At 38.0% G+C, this 15,820-nt stretch overlaps 1 protein-coding gene across 6 annotated transcripts in view; it reads right to left on the reverse strand.

The window, feature by feature from the left end:
- Window positions 1–6,347: 6,347 nt before the first annotated feature.
- pknox2.L (PBX/knotted 1 homeobox 2 L homeolog) overlaps window positions 6,348–15,820 on the reverse strand; it is a 381,764-nt gene continuing 372,291 nt past the window's right edge. For all 6 annotated transcript variants that reach the window (XM_018225718.2, XM_018225720.2, XM_018225715.2 and 3 more), the window contains 2 exons: window positions 10,283–10,461; window positions 6,348–8,150 (listed from right to left, as the gene is read on the reverse strand). In XM_018225718.2, the coding sequence (XP_018081207.1) occupies window positions 7,933–8,150; window positions 10,283–10,461 (397 nt within the window). In that variant the 3' untranslated portion in view covers window positions 6,348–7,932. The remainder of the gene's footprint in view (window positions 8,151–10,282; window positions 10,462–15,820) is intronic.

Genomic DNA, 15,820 nt, shown 5'->3' on the forward strand with positions numbered 1-15,820 from the left:
TCATTATGCATAGACAGTGTTTTGTTGTATGGCAGCTCCAACAATTGCAATGAATGCAGGGCCAGAAAAGATGCCAATGAGCTGTATTTGTGGGTCATGTTTAGGAGGGGCTCACAGGAAGTGGCCGAGGCTTGGGTAGTTTTTGGGAGTGGCACTTTGGGAAGATGAGGGCAGGTCTTGGGCAATGTCATGCCCTTGTTTGCAGGGGCCATGTTCTTTCATTGGGGTATCATGGTATTTGCTCATCAGCTGAATATATTCTAAAATGAATGTAAAAAATCAAGTAAATTAAGGCTGCTGGCACTGCAATTTAAAATACGTAGGTCCTGGCATTTTAAGTACATAGAGGCCCAAACAGCACAATTCAGACCAATAAAAAGTGACTGTTGAACCTCCATCAGTCAGAGCCTGCCTGTACCACTGATATTTCTTCAAAAGTATCTTCTTCAGTATCCAATTAATTAAATACAAAACGCTTTCATCCACTTGCAAAAAAAGTGAGCATTTATTTCACGAGATCAAAATGTTACATCAATTCACACCCCATATCAACATTTCGGGGAGGTGTGTTACCTAATCCCTTCAGGATAGCATGAAATAAATGCTCACTTTTTTGGCAAGTGGATGAAAGGTTTTTGTATTTAATGCACTGATACTTCTTGCCTTATTATACATAAGAGATCCACAGCAGTAAAGCTGTTGGTCTCACTGAGAATAAAGATTACCAGCAACCCTTGAGGCACTAGCAGTTCATTTGCATATGTACCTAAACTGGTGATGTCATTAAAAAAAAGTCTCTATAAGGATCACAGCTTCAAATTGTTTATTAGTGGTTGATGAGCCCACTAGTAGTGTGTGGTTAGGTCAGTGGCAGCCCAGGCTCTGTCAATCAAAAGAAATTTGTGCAGCAGAACAACACGTTAGTAGAACAATCTGAGGTTCATCACAATAATAAATGCAAATAAAAGGTAAAAGTGACACAGGACATTAATTAGACAGGGCAAGTGCACTTGTTTGCATGGAAGAGGGGAAAGTTCCAGAAACCAGAGAAGAATTGAAGATGTGAGTACGAGATAGAATAAACTGAGCAGTGCAGTGTTTAAGCAGAGAAGAAGGCATGGGGCAAATTCACTAAAGCGCGAAGTGGCTAACGCTAGCGCAAATTCGCCAGTGTGACGTCATTTAGTTTTTTCCGCTGACTTACTAACGGGCACTTGTGTAAATTCGCTAGCGAAGTGGACCTACTCTAGCGCTACTTCGCACCCTTACGCCAGGCGAAGTTACGCTATGGCGAAGGGACGATGTAACTACACTAATTCACTAACTTGCGCATTTTTTCTGAACGTTTCCTCTTGCGCCAGACTTGCCTTCGCCACCTCAGACCAGACGAAGTGCAATAGAGTAGATAGGGATTGCTTCAAAAAAAGTTTAAGGGTGATAGGCTGAAAAAGATTTTTTTGGGGGTACCCTCCTTCCCCCCTACATTTCCTAACATATGGCACCTAAACTATACAGTGGGCACATGTATAAGGCAAAATAACAACTCTTTATTTTATGAAGCTTTCTCAGCCTTGTGTAGTGTAATGTATTTGCTGCTACATATCGGTCCAATGTACTTTAACTTGGCGCCGTATGCAAATTAGGCATCGCTAGCATAACTTCGATTTGCTTGACGAATTAACGCTAGCGCAACTTCGCAACCGTTCGCCTCCGTGAGCGCAACTTCGGATTTTAGTGAATTAGTGGCGCCCTGGCGAAATGCGGCAAAGTGTGGCAAAGCCGTCCTTAGCGCATTTTTGCTGCTTAGTGAATTTGCCCCATAGGATGAAGAGAGCAAGTTGTAAATGGGGTCAACAAGAAAAGCCTGGAGATTTTGGAAGTTTTTACAGGATGGAAAGAATTAACACATGCAGGAGGAGGCTTAGGAAAAAGGAACTGGTTTGTGCCAGTAGAGGTGGGAATCTGTTTGTGAATGGGCTCTGTTCACAATACCCTCTGCTGCTCACTCGATGCTACTTCTCTAGGAAAATCTATTCAGACATTTAGACTTCAGTACCGCCTTTATGCTGATGACACTCAAATCTACCTGTCTATTCCTGACTTCTCTCCTTCTCTTTTCCCAATTTACAGGATGCCTTTCCTTTCTGTTACACACAGGTATGCTGCTGCCTAGGAATAATATTAGACTCCCATCCCATTTTACAATACACAGCCAAACATTTGGCAAATCTTGTACAGTATGTATAATCGTATTCATCTGTGCAACATTGCCTGAATACAACCTTACATCAGCTTAGATACAACTAAAACTCTTATTCAGTGGCTTCTTATGTCCCACCTTGACTTTTGCAACTAACTCTATACAAGCATTCCAACACATTGCCTTCCACAACTCCAATTTGTTCTGTGTGTTGCTACTAAACACATTCATATATCTTATTGCTCCACATCAGCTGCTTCCCCCAGGAATGTTTCAGGGTGGCAGTGGGGCTCTCTGCACTAGAAGAGACAAAATTCCAATATAAATGTTAGAATTTTGTCTCTTTAAGTTACCAGGATTGGCTTTTTGTCACTCAAGATTGACTGCAAGATTTCATACAATTTCATACAATTAGTTCTGCAAAGCAGTGTTTATATCATAAACTATAAATAAACAAGAGTGCATAGCTCTGGATTTTGTGGTCAAAAGAAAGCATGTTGATAAAACAACTGGAAAAGTGTGAAACAGCTATTATCTTAAAAGTAATGTGAAATCATCAAGTTTCCTTTAGGGGTCTAAACCTAAACATTGAATTAATGTAAACTTGCTCAGAGTAATTTTCTGAACACTTTTGCAGTTTACATATATTTTCTACTTTTAGTGATTTCTGAGATACCAGGCTTTTGGCTCAACAGCTCTTTGAAAGTCACAGTCTACAACCCTTGGGTTAACTGAATACCGGAAGTGCATAGAATTATATAGACAAGTTGAGCTAAAATCCTGGTTATAGCAGTCTAAAACTAATATTTCAGAAACCATTCAATATAGAAAATTCATGTAAACTCCAAAAGTGCTCAAAGTAAATTTATATCAATTAATTTGTGGATTTAGATCCCATTTAAAAACAGCTTTGTTCCTTACAAACCATCAAATCCGATCTGTTTTGTGCTATATCATTAGAGGCCTCTTTACTAATTTTTGAGTGTTGCATTTTCTATAATAAATACAGACTAGGTTCATAAAATTCTCGTGCACATATTCATGTTTGTGGATTTTTTGATAAATCTGCCCCTTAGAGTTACTATCTATTGATTGCAGCAAATTATTCCTTTTCCTTCTTTGAAAGTTTAATGTTGCAATTTTCCACAGCTTCCTTCAACTTCTCTTCCCTTTTTGTTGCCATTTTTCGAAACAGGTAATGCAGATTAGAATACATTCTAATTTAGTAGGAAACCTCATACCACAGAGAGCCGTATATACTAGGAGTGATGTGCGGGTGCCCACACCGAACCGTAACCCGATGAGCCTTGGTATTTCTAGACCTGCCCCTCTTTGATGTCATGGAAGGGGCTGGGCACACAGGTATGAATTTCTAAAAAACAACTGTAGACAGAAGCAGGGCATAATAAGGTCACGGGAAGGTGGGCGCTTATGATATATTTGTTCATTTAAATGCTGTGCTTTGTTTGTTTGTTTTATGGGATAGGGTATTTAAACATGTGTGGTGTATAAAAAAATTTACATTACATTTTATGACTTTGTTGCTCATCGTTAATTACTATGCTGAGATCTCTAAAATAATCTAAGATAAAAGTTGTAGTTCATCTTCAGTGTTGTTTCAGAGTTGTAATTAGAACTGGTATTCCCTGCAGCTCTCCTCCAGTTGTTACAGCGTAATTTGCAAACTGGAAATCTGTGAAATAACAAGCTAAACAACCACACATAATAAAAAATGAAAACCAATAACTAATTGTCTCGGAATATCACTCTCTACATCATAACAAAAGTTAAGCTGAACAACCGCTTTAAGGAACAGTAATGGCAATTTCAAAGTTGCCGACATATAAATGAGCACGTTACAACATGCAATATATATTCTGCACTAAACTATGTATATATATATATATATATATATATATATATATATATATATATATATATATATATATATATATATATATATATATATGAAAAGAAGATCAGCACTCTCTGTAGTTTGGTGAAATTGTGTTGATTTATTAATCAAAAATCATATCTTATCTTGGATAAGATGTGATTTTTGACTGTGGGACTATTTGCGAACATGTATTAAGGTGTAATATTCGTGTGTCTTTGCCTGTACTTGTAAATACACATGCTTTAAGTAGAGATGATATAGGAAAAGTGGTGCTTGTATTCAGGCCCAGATTTATGGAAAGGCCATCTAGGCCCGGGCCTAGGGCAGCAGGATTTTAGGGGGGCGGCATGCTGCCCAACCACACCCACATTGGTTCAAAAACACTGGGGATGCGCAAGAGATACCATCTCCATAAAGATTTGCATGAATAAAGGGGAGGGGACAGGGGCGACGAACAGCAGTGGGCCTAGGGGCGCCCGCTATGTAAATCCGACCCTGCTTATATTCTATTATTCAGAAGCAACAGGCCCAGTGGTACCTTCTCACCTCCCCGCACGTCCCTATTCTGAGCTTGGACTGGGGCAAAGAGGAGTTGCATCACTAGTCCTAAGAACACACTTGCACTGTCTACAGTTAGAGAGCAAAATTCTAGCTAACAATAAATCTAAATTTGGTTTTTAAAATGATTGCCCCAGTGAAAGGTAAAGCACCACCTGAGGCACGGTTCTCTCCACTCATTGCAACAATGCTCCTGAGATGATTGAAAGGTGAGAATAACTGTAATAGATAATAAACATTCTTTTTTAATTTTTCTATTTACAGCTTGCTGGGATGGGTAGAAGCTAATTTGCCAGCTTTGCCTTATGTACAAAACAAACTACAGCATGGGTTAGACTGTGCACTAACTATTTCTATTTGTTCTGTGTATATATTGTAGCCAAATTTGCTTCGAGCTGCCACTCAGCCTATAGCACATCTGGGGTCTCTTAATCAACTAGCTGGGACTTCCTGCTCTCACTAGAGTTAAAGGGCAAGTGAACATGGTTCCACCACTCAGTTGCACATAATGTTGCTCAGTTAATAAAAATTCACCAATCTACAAACAACCTTGCTTTATTTTGTTATGATCGACTGCAGAGCAATACTGCATCACAGAACCTACTATATTAGTATTTAGCAGTAATTTAGTAAAGTTGCTTTTGTATTTGGAGCCTTGGGGTTTACAGATGTTTCTGTAATGTGGAAAATACCAATAATCAATTAACAACACAGATTCCCATATTAGTCAAACACATAGTATGAAATAGTATGATTACAATTGGGTTTCTGCTTTATAGATTCCATACCTGTATATCACTATATTCCTGGCTGTGTCTTTCAGAATAATTATTGCACTTTATAAGGAGAGTAATAAAAGGAATGACCCCAAGCATCTTGGAACTGGTTATTTTGGATCCATTAGTCAACAGAGGGCCTCTGTACAGAAATAGGGTAAGCCTCCCCCATAGAGCTTTACCTTCTCTCTTACTTTCCACCTGCAGTCACAGTACAGAGGAACCCACTGTCTGTCCTTTACAACCCTGGATGACTGAGCTGACACTTTAAAATCTGATTTAACAAAAGATTTATTATTTTTTGTATATATCTGTATTGGCTGCTGAGGGTCAGCAGCATCTTTATATACCTTTGAACTAGGTTACACCTAAGAGAGCACTTGAGAAAAGAGGTTGTACCTCCGAAACGTTGTGTGTGGATCTCAATAAACTACAAAATGTTTTGCACATTTGCCAGAGTGTGTGCCATCTGATTTTCTACTATATACAGATTACTGAAACCAAGGTTTGCAGCAAGGTTTCCAGATTGAGCACCACCCGAATACACGCACAGGTTTTGCATTACCATTGATTGAAGAGCACCTGGAATATGTCCACCTCTAGATCTGTATAAGGGAGTCTGGCCATTGTTCCACCAAGATCTGAATATCATATGATCTGAGCATTCCATGGCTTGTCAATGTGAAATAATTCAGTTTAGAACCCAGCGGTCGAACATATGCCTGCACTTCTTAATGTATTAGTAACAGAACGAGCATCAGGCTTTGTGTGCTTGTAATTTCAATTCTCTAACCTATGGTCTCGAATCCATGAGACATATTCATGTTTAGTATATTCACAATTTCATTTTCATTCATCTTCCCAAATCCTTTCATAATTGGCTGAAATGAAATATTAAGATACATGGATAGAAGTGTAGAATCGAACCACTGGGGTTTTATTCCATTCAATTTCTCAGTAAGAACCCTGTAACAAAGTTGAGACACACATTCAGTGTCATTCACAGAATGTATATCCCTATTACAGAAAAGTCACAGAAACAGGATTCTGTTACACAAAACAAGTGGAAGCCAGTTGGGATAACCAATATATTCTCCCCACTACATAAACTTCATGACGGGCAGCAAGACTGGGCATTTTTTTCTATAGGTATTCTAGACCCAATTTAATGCTGTGCCTTTTTAAGTTTGGTGTCCAGCACCATCACCGCTTATGTTTGTGCCTTAAGTGGTTTCATGTTTAAAGTAGAACTAAACCCCAATAAGAAATGAGGGTAGGAAGCAGGGGGAGGGGGTGCTATCTAGGGTAGTGGATGGGGCTTTTATTATTGGGAGGGGGTTAGCTCTCCTTTAAGAGGGAGTTTGATGTGTGCATTTTGACTCTGGGGTCAGTTAAAGACCAGTAAACATTGCATAGACAAACAACCCCACTTAACCCCAAAACATTAAAATGTATAACCACAACTTATCAAAGATATAGAGAAGCTAAAAGTATTTGCACTGTTAATGCAGAATAATTAGGAGCCAGAACAAAGATATTTGCTTGATAACACATGCACACATTTGAGTACTTTCTTCATTTTCATACTCTGTTTATATGGAAATTTCATAAAACCGTTTACTTGCCAAAATAGATGAGTCTGATATTAACATCATTTGAAAAGTTGAGGGATGCAGTTTTGTCATTATACACACAAAATCAGTTCTGAAAATGAGCAACGGTTTTAGTACCAGCCTCCTGAAAGTAATCTGTGTGTATTCCATGTCCAGTATATAGAGATGGAGTGTAGTGTTTTACCAATATCCGAATATCCATACACTATTCTCCATCTGTGTTTTATACACTGTGCACGTATGTATGTGTGTGTGTATAAATATATATATACACATACACGCACACATACAGTATATAAACTTTAACATTCAAATAGCTTTCAGTAATAATACGGAAAAAAGCTTTGCCTAAAAACACGTTAAGTTCTTTAAAAGACAAACGAAACAAAGTAACCACAATATGTGGCTGTGTAAACATGTGTCCTTTGTTTAAATAAAAAGACTGCACAATTGCTTTGTCCATAATATAGTAAAAGTCCCTGCCATGAAACAATGATACAAGCAGGCAACTATGAAAGTAATGGATATTTGCATTTTTTTTTTCTGTTTCCAGAATGGTCTACAAGGATCGCATTTTACAAGGGAGTTCCAGCTTTCAAATCCTCTGGGTTAGGGAAAAGAAAGGTGTTCATCAGTTTTTCTTACAGTGGATAGACTTTTGTCCTACTTTGGCTGGTTCTATTCCACCTTGTGTGCTGACAGATGTGTTATTCTTTCACCTTAAAAGAGGCGCAGGCTGTTAGGTTTCAGCAATAGATAAATGGAGAGTCTGTCCCATGATTGATTTGAGAGGAAGGGGCTGTTTAATGATATTCCAAGACTATGTATGCACCAGACCAATCAAAATGTGCCTCTAATCCCCCTTGTTGTCTCCGTCTGATCAAAATGTTACTCCAGGGAGTCACTGTGATCCAAACCAAGGTCACTAACATTTGTTGTCTGAAGTTCCTCACTGTCATCCTCTAGTTCATCCTCCTCCATTTCTTCTTCTTCATCCTCTTCCTCCTCTGTACCATCCAATGAGTCATCATGAGCTGCCATCATGGCCTGCTGCATTGTGAGGGAGTCAGAGGAAAGCGACTGCAGGTTTTCCATATTGACAGAACCTAGAAGCAGAGAAACAGGGAGATTTAGTTGAGCAAAACTGGCACTCCAACACAGATCTTTCACTTCTCCTCTAATTCAACCAACCTTCCCTATTTACCACTATTGGAATAAAGTGGTAGGAAATTCAGAGATTTGTTTTTAGTGAACCCCATAAACTCATTGTATGTTGACCAACATGCCACCTTACACCTTAGATGTTCACTATTCCTGAAAAATCCACATTATATAATAATGAACAATGCAAGTGAGTTTCTGTGCTTTTCAAGCATGCAGTGTACTAAACAAGTGATTCAATAAAATAAAATTAGTACATAAAGTATAAATGTATTGGCTGTTCCAAATATAAAGATGTTGACTTTGGGAAAAGGACCATTATGGCTCCTTTTCCCAGAACATTTTAGTTCCCTTTTCAAGCAGATTTCAACGAAGCGGTGGTGTAATCCACTTGAAAAATGAACTAAAATGTTCTGAAAGCTTGCTATGATTATATTAGTTAGCCAATAAAGGTATCATCTTTATACCACTTTTGTTATTTTTTTATTTCAAAAGGGTTGCCCTTTAACATTTTTACTGGCTAACACGGTACAGCAACTTTACCCAACATAGGTAATAAAGTGCATCAGTGTAAAAACTTGTAGCAGCTCAGAAGCCATTAGTTTTGATAAGGTTAAGGTAGGCAGTTAGACAAAGTATTGATAAATAAGTCCCTGTACTGTATGTCAAATGACCACACCCTCAGATGGTTAAATATAATAGACCCTATGTATCTATTTGTAGTAATTCTCTCTTGATTACCTTGACCCACACTCATTTACAGGAAGAACAGATGCAAACATTTGTGGAAAATTGAACTTTTATCATTTGTTACCATAATCAAACACACCAGTGCTTACTATTTCCAAACAAAACACTTACACTATCTTAACAGTCAGGCAAATATCAAGTAGTTCAGGGTAAACAATTTGGCTTATACACATGATTCTATCTCCCATCTTTACCATCAGCCTCGAGTGCCAATTCAGGGAACCTGTCAACATGTTTCCCTCTAGAGGGCTAAGCCCACAACACCAGAATTGCCAGGCACTACCCTTGGGTTCCAACACTTTCTTGGTCTCTGCCAAATAAGCCAGAGCCTACAATACCCTGTTCCTTCATACTGACACCCTACCTTGTGGGGTACCCAGTGGGAAGCTACTCCCACTCAGTCTTTAGTGGGGTCCCTAGCTGCCTATACTCACTAATCCTGCACTCTCATACTACTAAGTGTGCTAGAACACACCTAACCTATGCTGGCTAAACCTTTCCTATAGCGCTGGGTGGAGCTCTTCTTCACAGGTGTTTTTCCATGTTCTTCCCATTCTTCAGACCTAGCCTTGGTCCCTTCTTTTTTTTTTTGTACTCTTGGGCCGAACCCTTCTAGAACCTCCAAGATGTTTCCTCCTGCTATAGTGGCCGAATATTAAAATTACCTGTAACACTTATCTAAATTAAATCAACACTATCATCTAGTGTCGGAAACTTGTAATTACCCCAAAATAGCTGTGGTAAACCCCTTGCACTCCCTTACATACTGAATAGCACAGGAATCTAGTAGTGACCTTCCACAGACATTGATTTTCAGCAGCTGACTACACTCCAAAATGGATCATGGGTCAATCGCTTTTCAAAATAAAGAGTGATCATCCTTGGTCTTTGTTTTTAACTCTCAGTGCAGGTGCCAAGTATTTGTAAAGCTATTATAGTTTTTTTTTTTACTGATATTTTACTCATTTATTGATTAGTAGTGATGAGCGAAAATGAAACCCGTAGACTCTAATGAGTGAAAAAACTTGTCGCGCATCAAAAAAAATGTCGCCCATAGGCTTCAATGCATTTCTCAAATTTTTGGGGAAGCAAAACAGGTCAGATTCACCCATCACTATTTATTAGATCAATCTAAGAATGTGTTCTTAGAATGCTGCTTTTAAAAGCAATTGAAAGAAAAGACAGAAGGAAAAGACAAGAATAGCAAATTCATTTACTCTTATAATCTGCTTGCCTTTGTCTGTTTGTACCACACAAGGCACAATCATGGAGGGGCATTGCAATAAACACATAGAAATGTCTTTTGTTTTTGTGTTGTGTGACTTACCATCAGGATTAGTGCCAGGTAACCCCCCATGCTGTTGCAGAACGCCTGCTGCGATGGAGTTGGGCCAGAATCTTTGAGTTGGCCGATGCTGGGACTTAATCTTCTTTGCTTTTGGTGCAGGGTCAGGATTGCTGGCATCTAACATTGGTTGGAGAATGCGCCGTCTTGCATTGATGAACCTTAAACACAGAAGAACAAAGTTTCATTTTTATTAGAATCACTATCTATGCATTTTTAAATACTATTGATATTTGTATATATATCATATTTATTTTAAATATATATGTCATTTTTATTAGAATCATTATCTATTTATTTTTAAATACTATTGATATTTGTATATACAGTATCTCTATTGCTGTCACACCTACACACCTGAATGCAATCCTTTGTCTGCCGGGCAGTGAGTTTTTTGCTGGGAGTTGGGGTCATTTAAGATCTTGCCTGTCTCTGATATAGAGTAATAACCGTAGAGGTTATCTCAGTGCTCTCCCATAGTTTCATGGAGTCTGCTGCATTTCTATATCAGTCTCGGGTGGAGCAGGGGACATATATATGAGGCAAAACATGATATGTTGGGGTCCAGGTGTGTGAGTATTAGAGGGGCTTGTCCAAACCATCCCAGATATTGCCCTCAGGAGGTTGTTGTATCTGCTATGATCTACAAATATAAATGCATTTTTGCCACTCTGACATTGTGAAATGTTTAGGGGAAATAATATTAGTAATATTAGTAATAATAATATTAGGCACTACTGGACAACCATAAAAAACATTTTATATTAATACATTGGTGCAGTATGCACCTAATCTGATCCTAGAAGTGACCAGTTTGAAGGGGAAAATTGGAATGCTGCAAATGAACGTCTTCATTCTGTAGTTTACTTTAAGTATAATGTGTACAGCTGTATGTTAAGCAGCTTTTCAATTGGTCTTCATTATTATTATTTTTGAATAGTTTTTTTTAATTATTTGCCTTTTCCTTCTGACTCTTTCCAGCTTTCAAATGGCTACAAATTTATTGTTGCTGCTGCTTTTTATTACTCCTCTTTCTATTCGGCCCTCTCCTATTCATATTCTGGTCTCTTAATCAAATCAATATATAGTTGCTACAGTAATTTGAACCCTAGCAACCAGATTGCTGAAACTGAAACTGGGGAGCTGCTATATAAAAACCTAAATAACTATTATAAAAAATAAAAAACCAATTGAAAATGATCTCAGAATGTCACTCTCTATATCACATTGAAAGTTAATTTTAAAAAAATTAAAGGGGTTGTTCACCTTTGAGTTTCCTAAAATTTCTTTATATTTTTATGTTCTGCAAGTTCTTAGCTTGGAATGTCAACAGATTCAATTCTATAAGGGTGTTAGAGGAGAAGGAAAGGTAATTTTTATTACCTATCTTTAACTGTTGCCTGATCGCACCCCTCCTGAACCGCTATAGTGTCACCAGCCAATTCGTTTTCCTGCACTTACACTGTGCCAGCGAAGTTTTTCCCCGTTACTGAGTTTGCGGCAACCAGAAAGCTTTTGCAGTTGCAAGATGGAAAATGGCAAATGTGAGCAATCTGTTTGCTTTCAGCTGGAGGCACATTAAAATGTTTTAATAGTTTATAACTACTGATAATCTACAAAGCAAATTTATTTTCAGTTTGGGGATTGTTAGTGCATGTTTATCTCTTTTCCTATACATAGTTTAAGCATTAATGTTTCTTAGATATTTTCCTCCCACAGATAAAAAAAGGATTTTTTCAGTTATTTTTTTCCATAACTTTCACTTCATCCACTAGAGGGACCTTGAGGCTTTGAAATAAAATGTCCATCTTATTGCTGAATTGTCGGATAAAGGAGCCAAAACTACTTGCAGTGGCCTTTATATTATTAGTATTCATATACATTCTTTCTCCGGGTCTGTACCTGAGCGGATAGATGATTAAAGTGCTCCCTCTTAATATTGTCCCCCCTTCAGTGTCGGACTGGCCCACAGGGATACCAGGAAAACTCCCGGTGGGCCCAGGTGTCAGTGGGCCTCTTGCTTCTAAACATTTGCTTTATTTCATGGCCTTTCCCTATTTCTTTATGGGAAAAAATGCTTAATAATGAAAGAATATAGTATGTAGATATAAAAGACTAGGAGAGAGGTTGAATGAGGAGAGGAGGAATAAAAGTTTAGAATGTGGGTCCACGGGCTAAGGTTTTCTGGTGGACCCCTTGCATCCCAGTCCGACACTGCCCCCCTTTATAGCCCTACTCTCGCCACTTCCAAACAGATTCTCTTAACAAATGTGTATGAAATCATATCAGTTCAGTTTAAATGTCACCCTATTTATAATGCCAGTGTGGGCTTTGTTTCAAGCAAGCAGTATATCGAGGGATCAGAGTATGTAGACTGCATAATCACACATTATATTGATGCTCAGATTTTGTTTCTTCCAGGCTTCCAGTTCACTGCATTCAACTAAAGCTCAGCCATGCCTCAACAGCTGTTTCTAAATAACAAATCTATGGGGTAATGTAATAAAGATGGCAATGTGCTCCAGATCTAGTAACCCATAGCAACCAATCAGCATTCACTGGTCACCTGTTTGAAACACTGGCTGCTATAGTTTGCAACTTTCATCACATTACCACATTACACTATGCTACCCCTTCTAGCTCTCTAGCATTCTTCCCCTCTAATATATGCATCTCTGTCCCAGGTCTGCTTCAACACCTTTCACCTCATTGTCCTACAGCCCTGACATTTGCATGGTTCCATTATGGCCCACAGTTCTTCCAATAGTTAGTTCAAATGCAATCTGTTTCAAGGGTCTTTCTACCTCTCCAGCTGCTTTACTGCTTGCTATTATAAAGGATAATTTTTCCTCATTTGCAGGGAGTCAGACACTTAGGGGGTTATTTACTAAACTCCGAAATGCAAATTTGTGATTTTTTATATGTATAAAATTGGACTTTTAAAAAAACACAAATTTTTCGGAATTAATTAAATCCTGAGGATGGAAAAGTCTGAATCAGAAAATCCGGCATCTCAGACCTGTCAAGGTTGCATATGGGAGAAGTCACAATGATTTTGTGATGTGTGCTGGGTTTCGTTCAATACCCCGAAGTTTTGGGGTGAAAAATCCGAAAAAAATCGCAAAACAGGATGAAAAATCCAAAAAATCGTGAAAATCGGATTTTTCCCACAAAGCATATTTTCGGGAAAATGTAATGATAAATAAGTGTGAAAAACCCAAGATCAGAGTTTGTAGCAGAAAATATTGAGATAAATTCAGATTTTGATAAATAACCCGCTTAAAGTCTGTGCCAAATATTTAGGTTATAGAAGTAGAAATATGATCAGCAACAGATTTGCCTTAGGCCTATGAGAGCATTGCCATCCCATAAATTAAAGAATTGTATTGTGCTTGATGCAAGGATAGATATTTTTCCCATGTATAGGCTTCACCATAACCCTACAAACTGTTATTATCTAGTTATGTACTAAAACTCAAATTAATCTCTTTTTTTTTTATTAAAACAGTCGACCAAGCTCCCATCCATGAATTGAAACTCATTTATCAATAATTCTTCTTGAAAAATTAGATTTTATACTTTACCATACCATTTTATGGGTAGGTATACTTTTTAAGCTTGTGCCTGCCCTGGGCAGCAAAGTGACTTTAACCAAATTTAAACTTAAAAATAAAGATGAGGGCCCCTCTAGGGTTAAAGGAAAACACTTGATTTCTAAAGGGATTGTATATAGGCATTTCAAAATATGTCATTTAAGAATAGCTACATTGTGTGCTCTAGTGGCACATTTCTGCAAGCTGATTTCTTGTAGCCCCTGGTTACAAATGTAATTTCACAGGTTGAAAACACAGGGTTTATCATATATTAAAGTGCAGTTATAAACAGTCATTTGCAACTGGAGAAAAAAGTTGTGTTGCTGCGTTAGTGAAATTACTAAATGCGGCTTTAATAAGTCAGTGTACCTGTGTCACCACTGTCGGGATCACCTATTTCCCATTTGTTATTTCCCATCTCTCCTTATTTAGCAGTCCTCAGGCAAGTATGGCAGGGGATTTACAAGAATACACTCGGCCCATAGCAAGAACTTGAGGCCTTCCATTAAAATTGAGCTGAAATTATTGAAGATGGAGGCAGTCGTAAGATGTGCATGGTACTGGGATCTAATTTTTAAAGTCTTTGGTATATTTTTGCCACATATAAATGACTTTCTTCATAAGAAGTTGGCTTTATTGTCAGTTTATGCAGAGAAGCAGTGCAAAGAAAAAGAATGGTCTCTGTAAACTCATGCATTCCCATGCCATGGGCACATAAAAAAACAACTGCACGGGAATTCATGGAGTGATGCAGAGAATAAGTGTTCTTGGGTTGCCAGATGAGCGGATTTTTGCTTGATCTGGTGTTACACTCTAAATATTTAACCCTTAAGATTAGGTCACACATTGGGCCAGAAACAGCTACTGACCACAACCTGTTGCGGTCAAGCCCCAGAGAAAAAAGGCAAATAATTAATAATTATAAGAAATGAGGGCAAATTGACAAGTTGCTTAGAATTATAACACACTAAACTTTCTATAACCTACTAAAAGTCAATGTACAGTTGAACCACCCCTTTAAAGCAGAACTAAACCCTAAAAAGAAATATAGCTAAAACGCCATATATACTGAACTTATTGCACCAGCCCAAAAATTCAGCTTCTCAATAGTAGCAATGATCCAGGATTTCAAACCTATCACAGGGGGTCACCATCTTGGAAAGTTTGTGCGACACATGCTCAGTGTGAGCAACTGTTGAGAAGCTAAGCTTAGGGGTCATCGCAAATTTTCTAGCAGAAAATGAAATTGGTCTGTAATATAAGCTAATGGTACAGGGCTGATTATTACATTTTTATGCTTAAATTCTTGCACTGGTTTCTGTGCTGCCAGGTAGCAATTATCTGTATTAATTACTAATCAGCCTTTTATTGTGACATTTATATTCTGTGTATATAATGTATATTGTGAGCCCGGTCCCTAAGATCAGTAAGTGAAGCAGCACAGAGCATGTGCAGTGAATCAGCAGAAAAGAAGATGGGGAGCTACTGGGGCATCTTTGGAGGCACAGATCTTTACTGCTAAAGGGCTGTGGTTGCCTTGGGCTGGTACAGAAGCCCAAAACATAAAGTGCAACATTTCTAGCTACTTCTTTAGTTTGGCTTTAGTTCTCTTTTAAGTTTATTTTCTCAATCTCTCTAATTTATAATAACTATAGCCCTATTTGTACCATTTGTAAACACTGCACACATTTGTAGTGCTGTATAAAGAAATGCAATTACAAGTATTCCAAAAGTATATATAAAAAGTCTCATAGAAACAACTTAACTCAGCCATTTGGTTTATACAGGTAAGGCTTGCAGCAGAATTACAGTACATTAGTCTAAAATAGGAGCAGACTGATGTAAGTGTGCTTTTTCTCAACATATATTTTCACCGAAAATAATAAAAATGTAAATGACCAATTTAAATGGATATGTGTTCATTGAT

Source organism: Xenopus laevis, chromosome 7L (genome assembly GCF_017654675.1).
Source record: "Xenopus laevis strain J_2021 chromosome 7L, Xenopus_laevis_v10.1, whole genome shotgun sequence".
Classification (NCBI taxonomy): Eukaryota; Metazoa; Chordata; class Amphibia; order Anura; family Pipidae; genus Xenopus; species Xenopus laevis.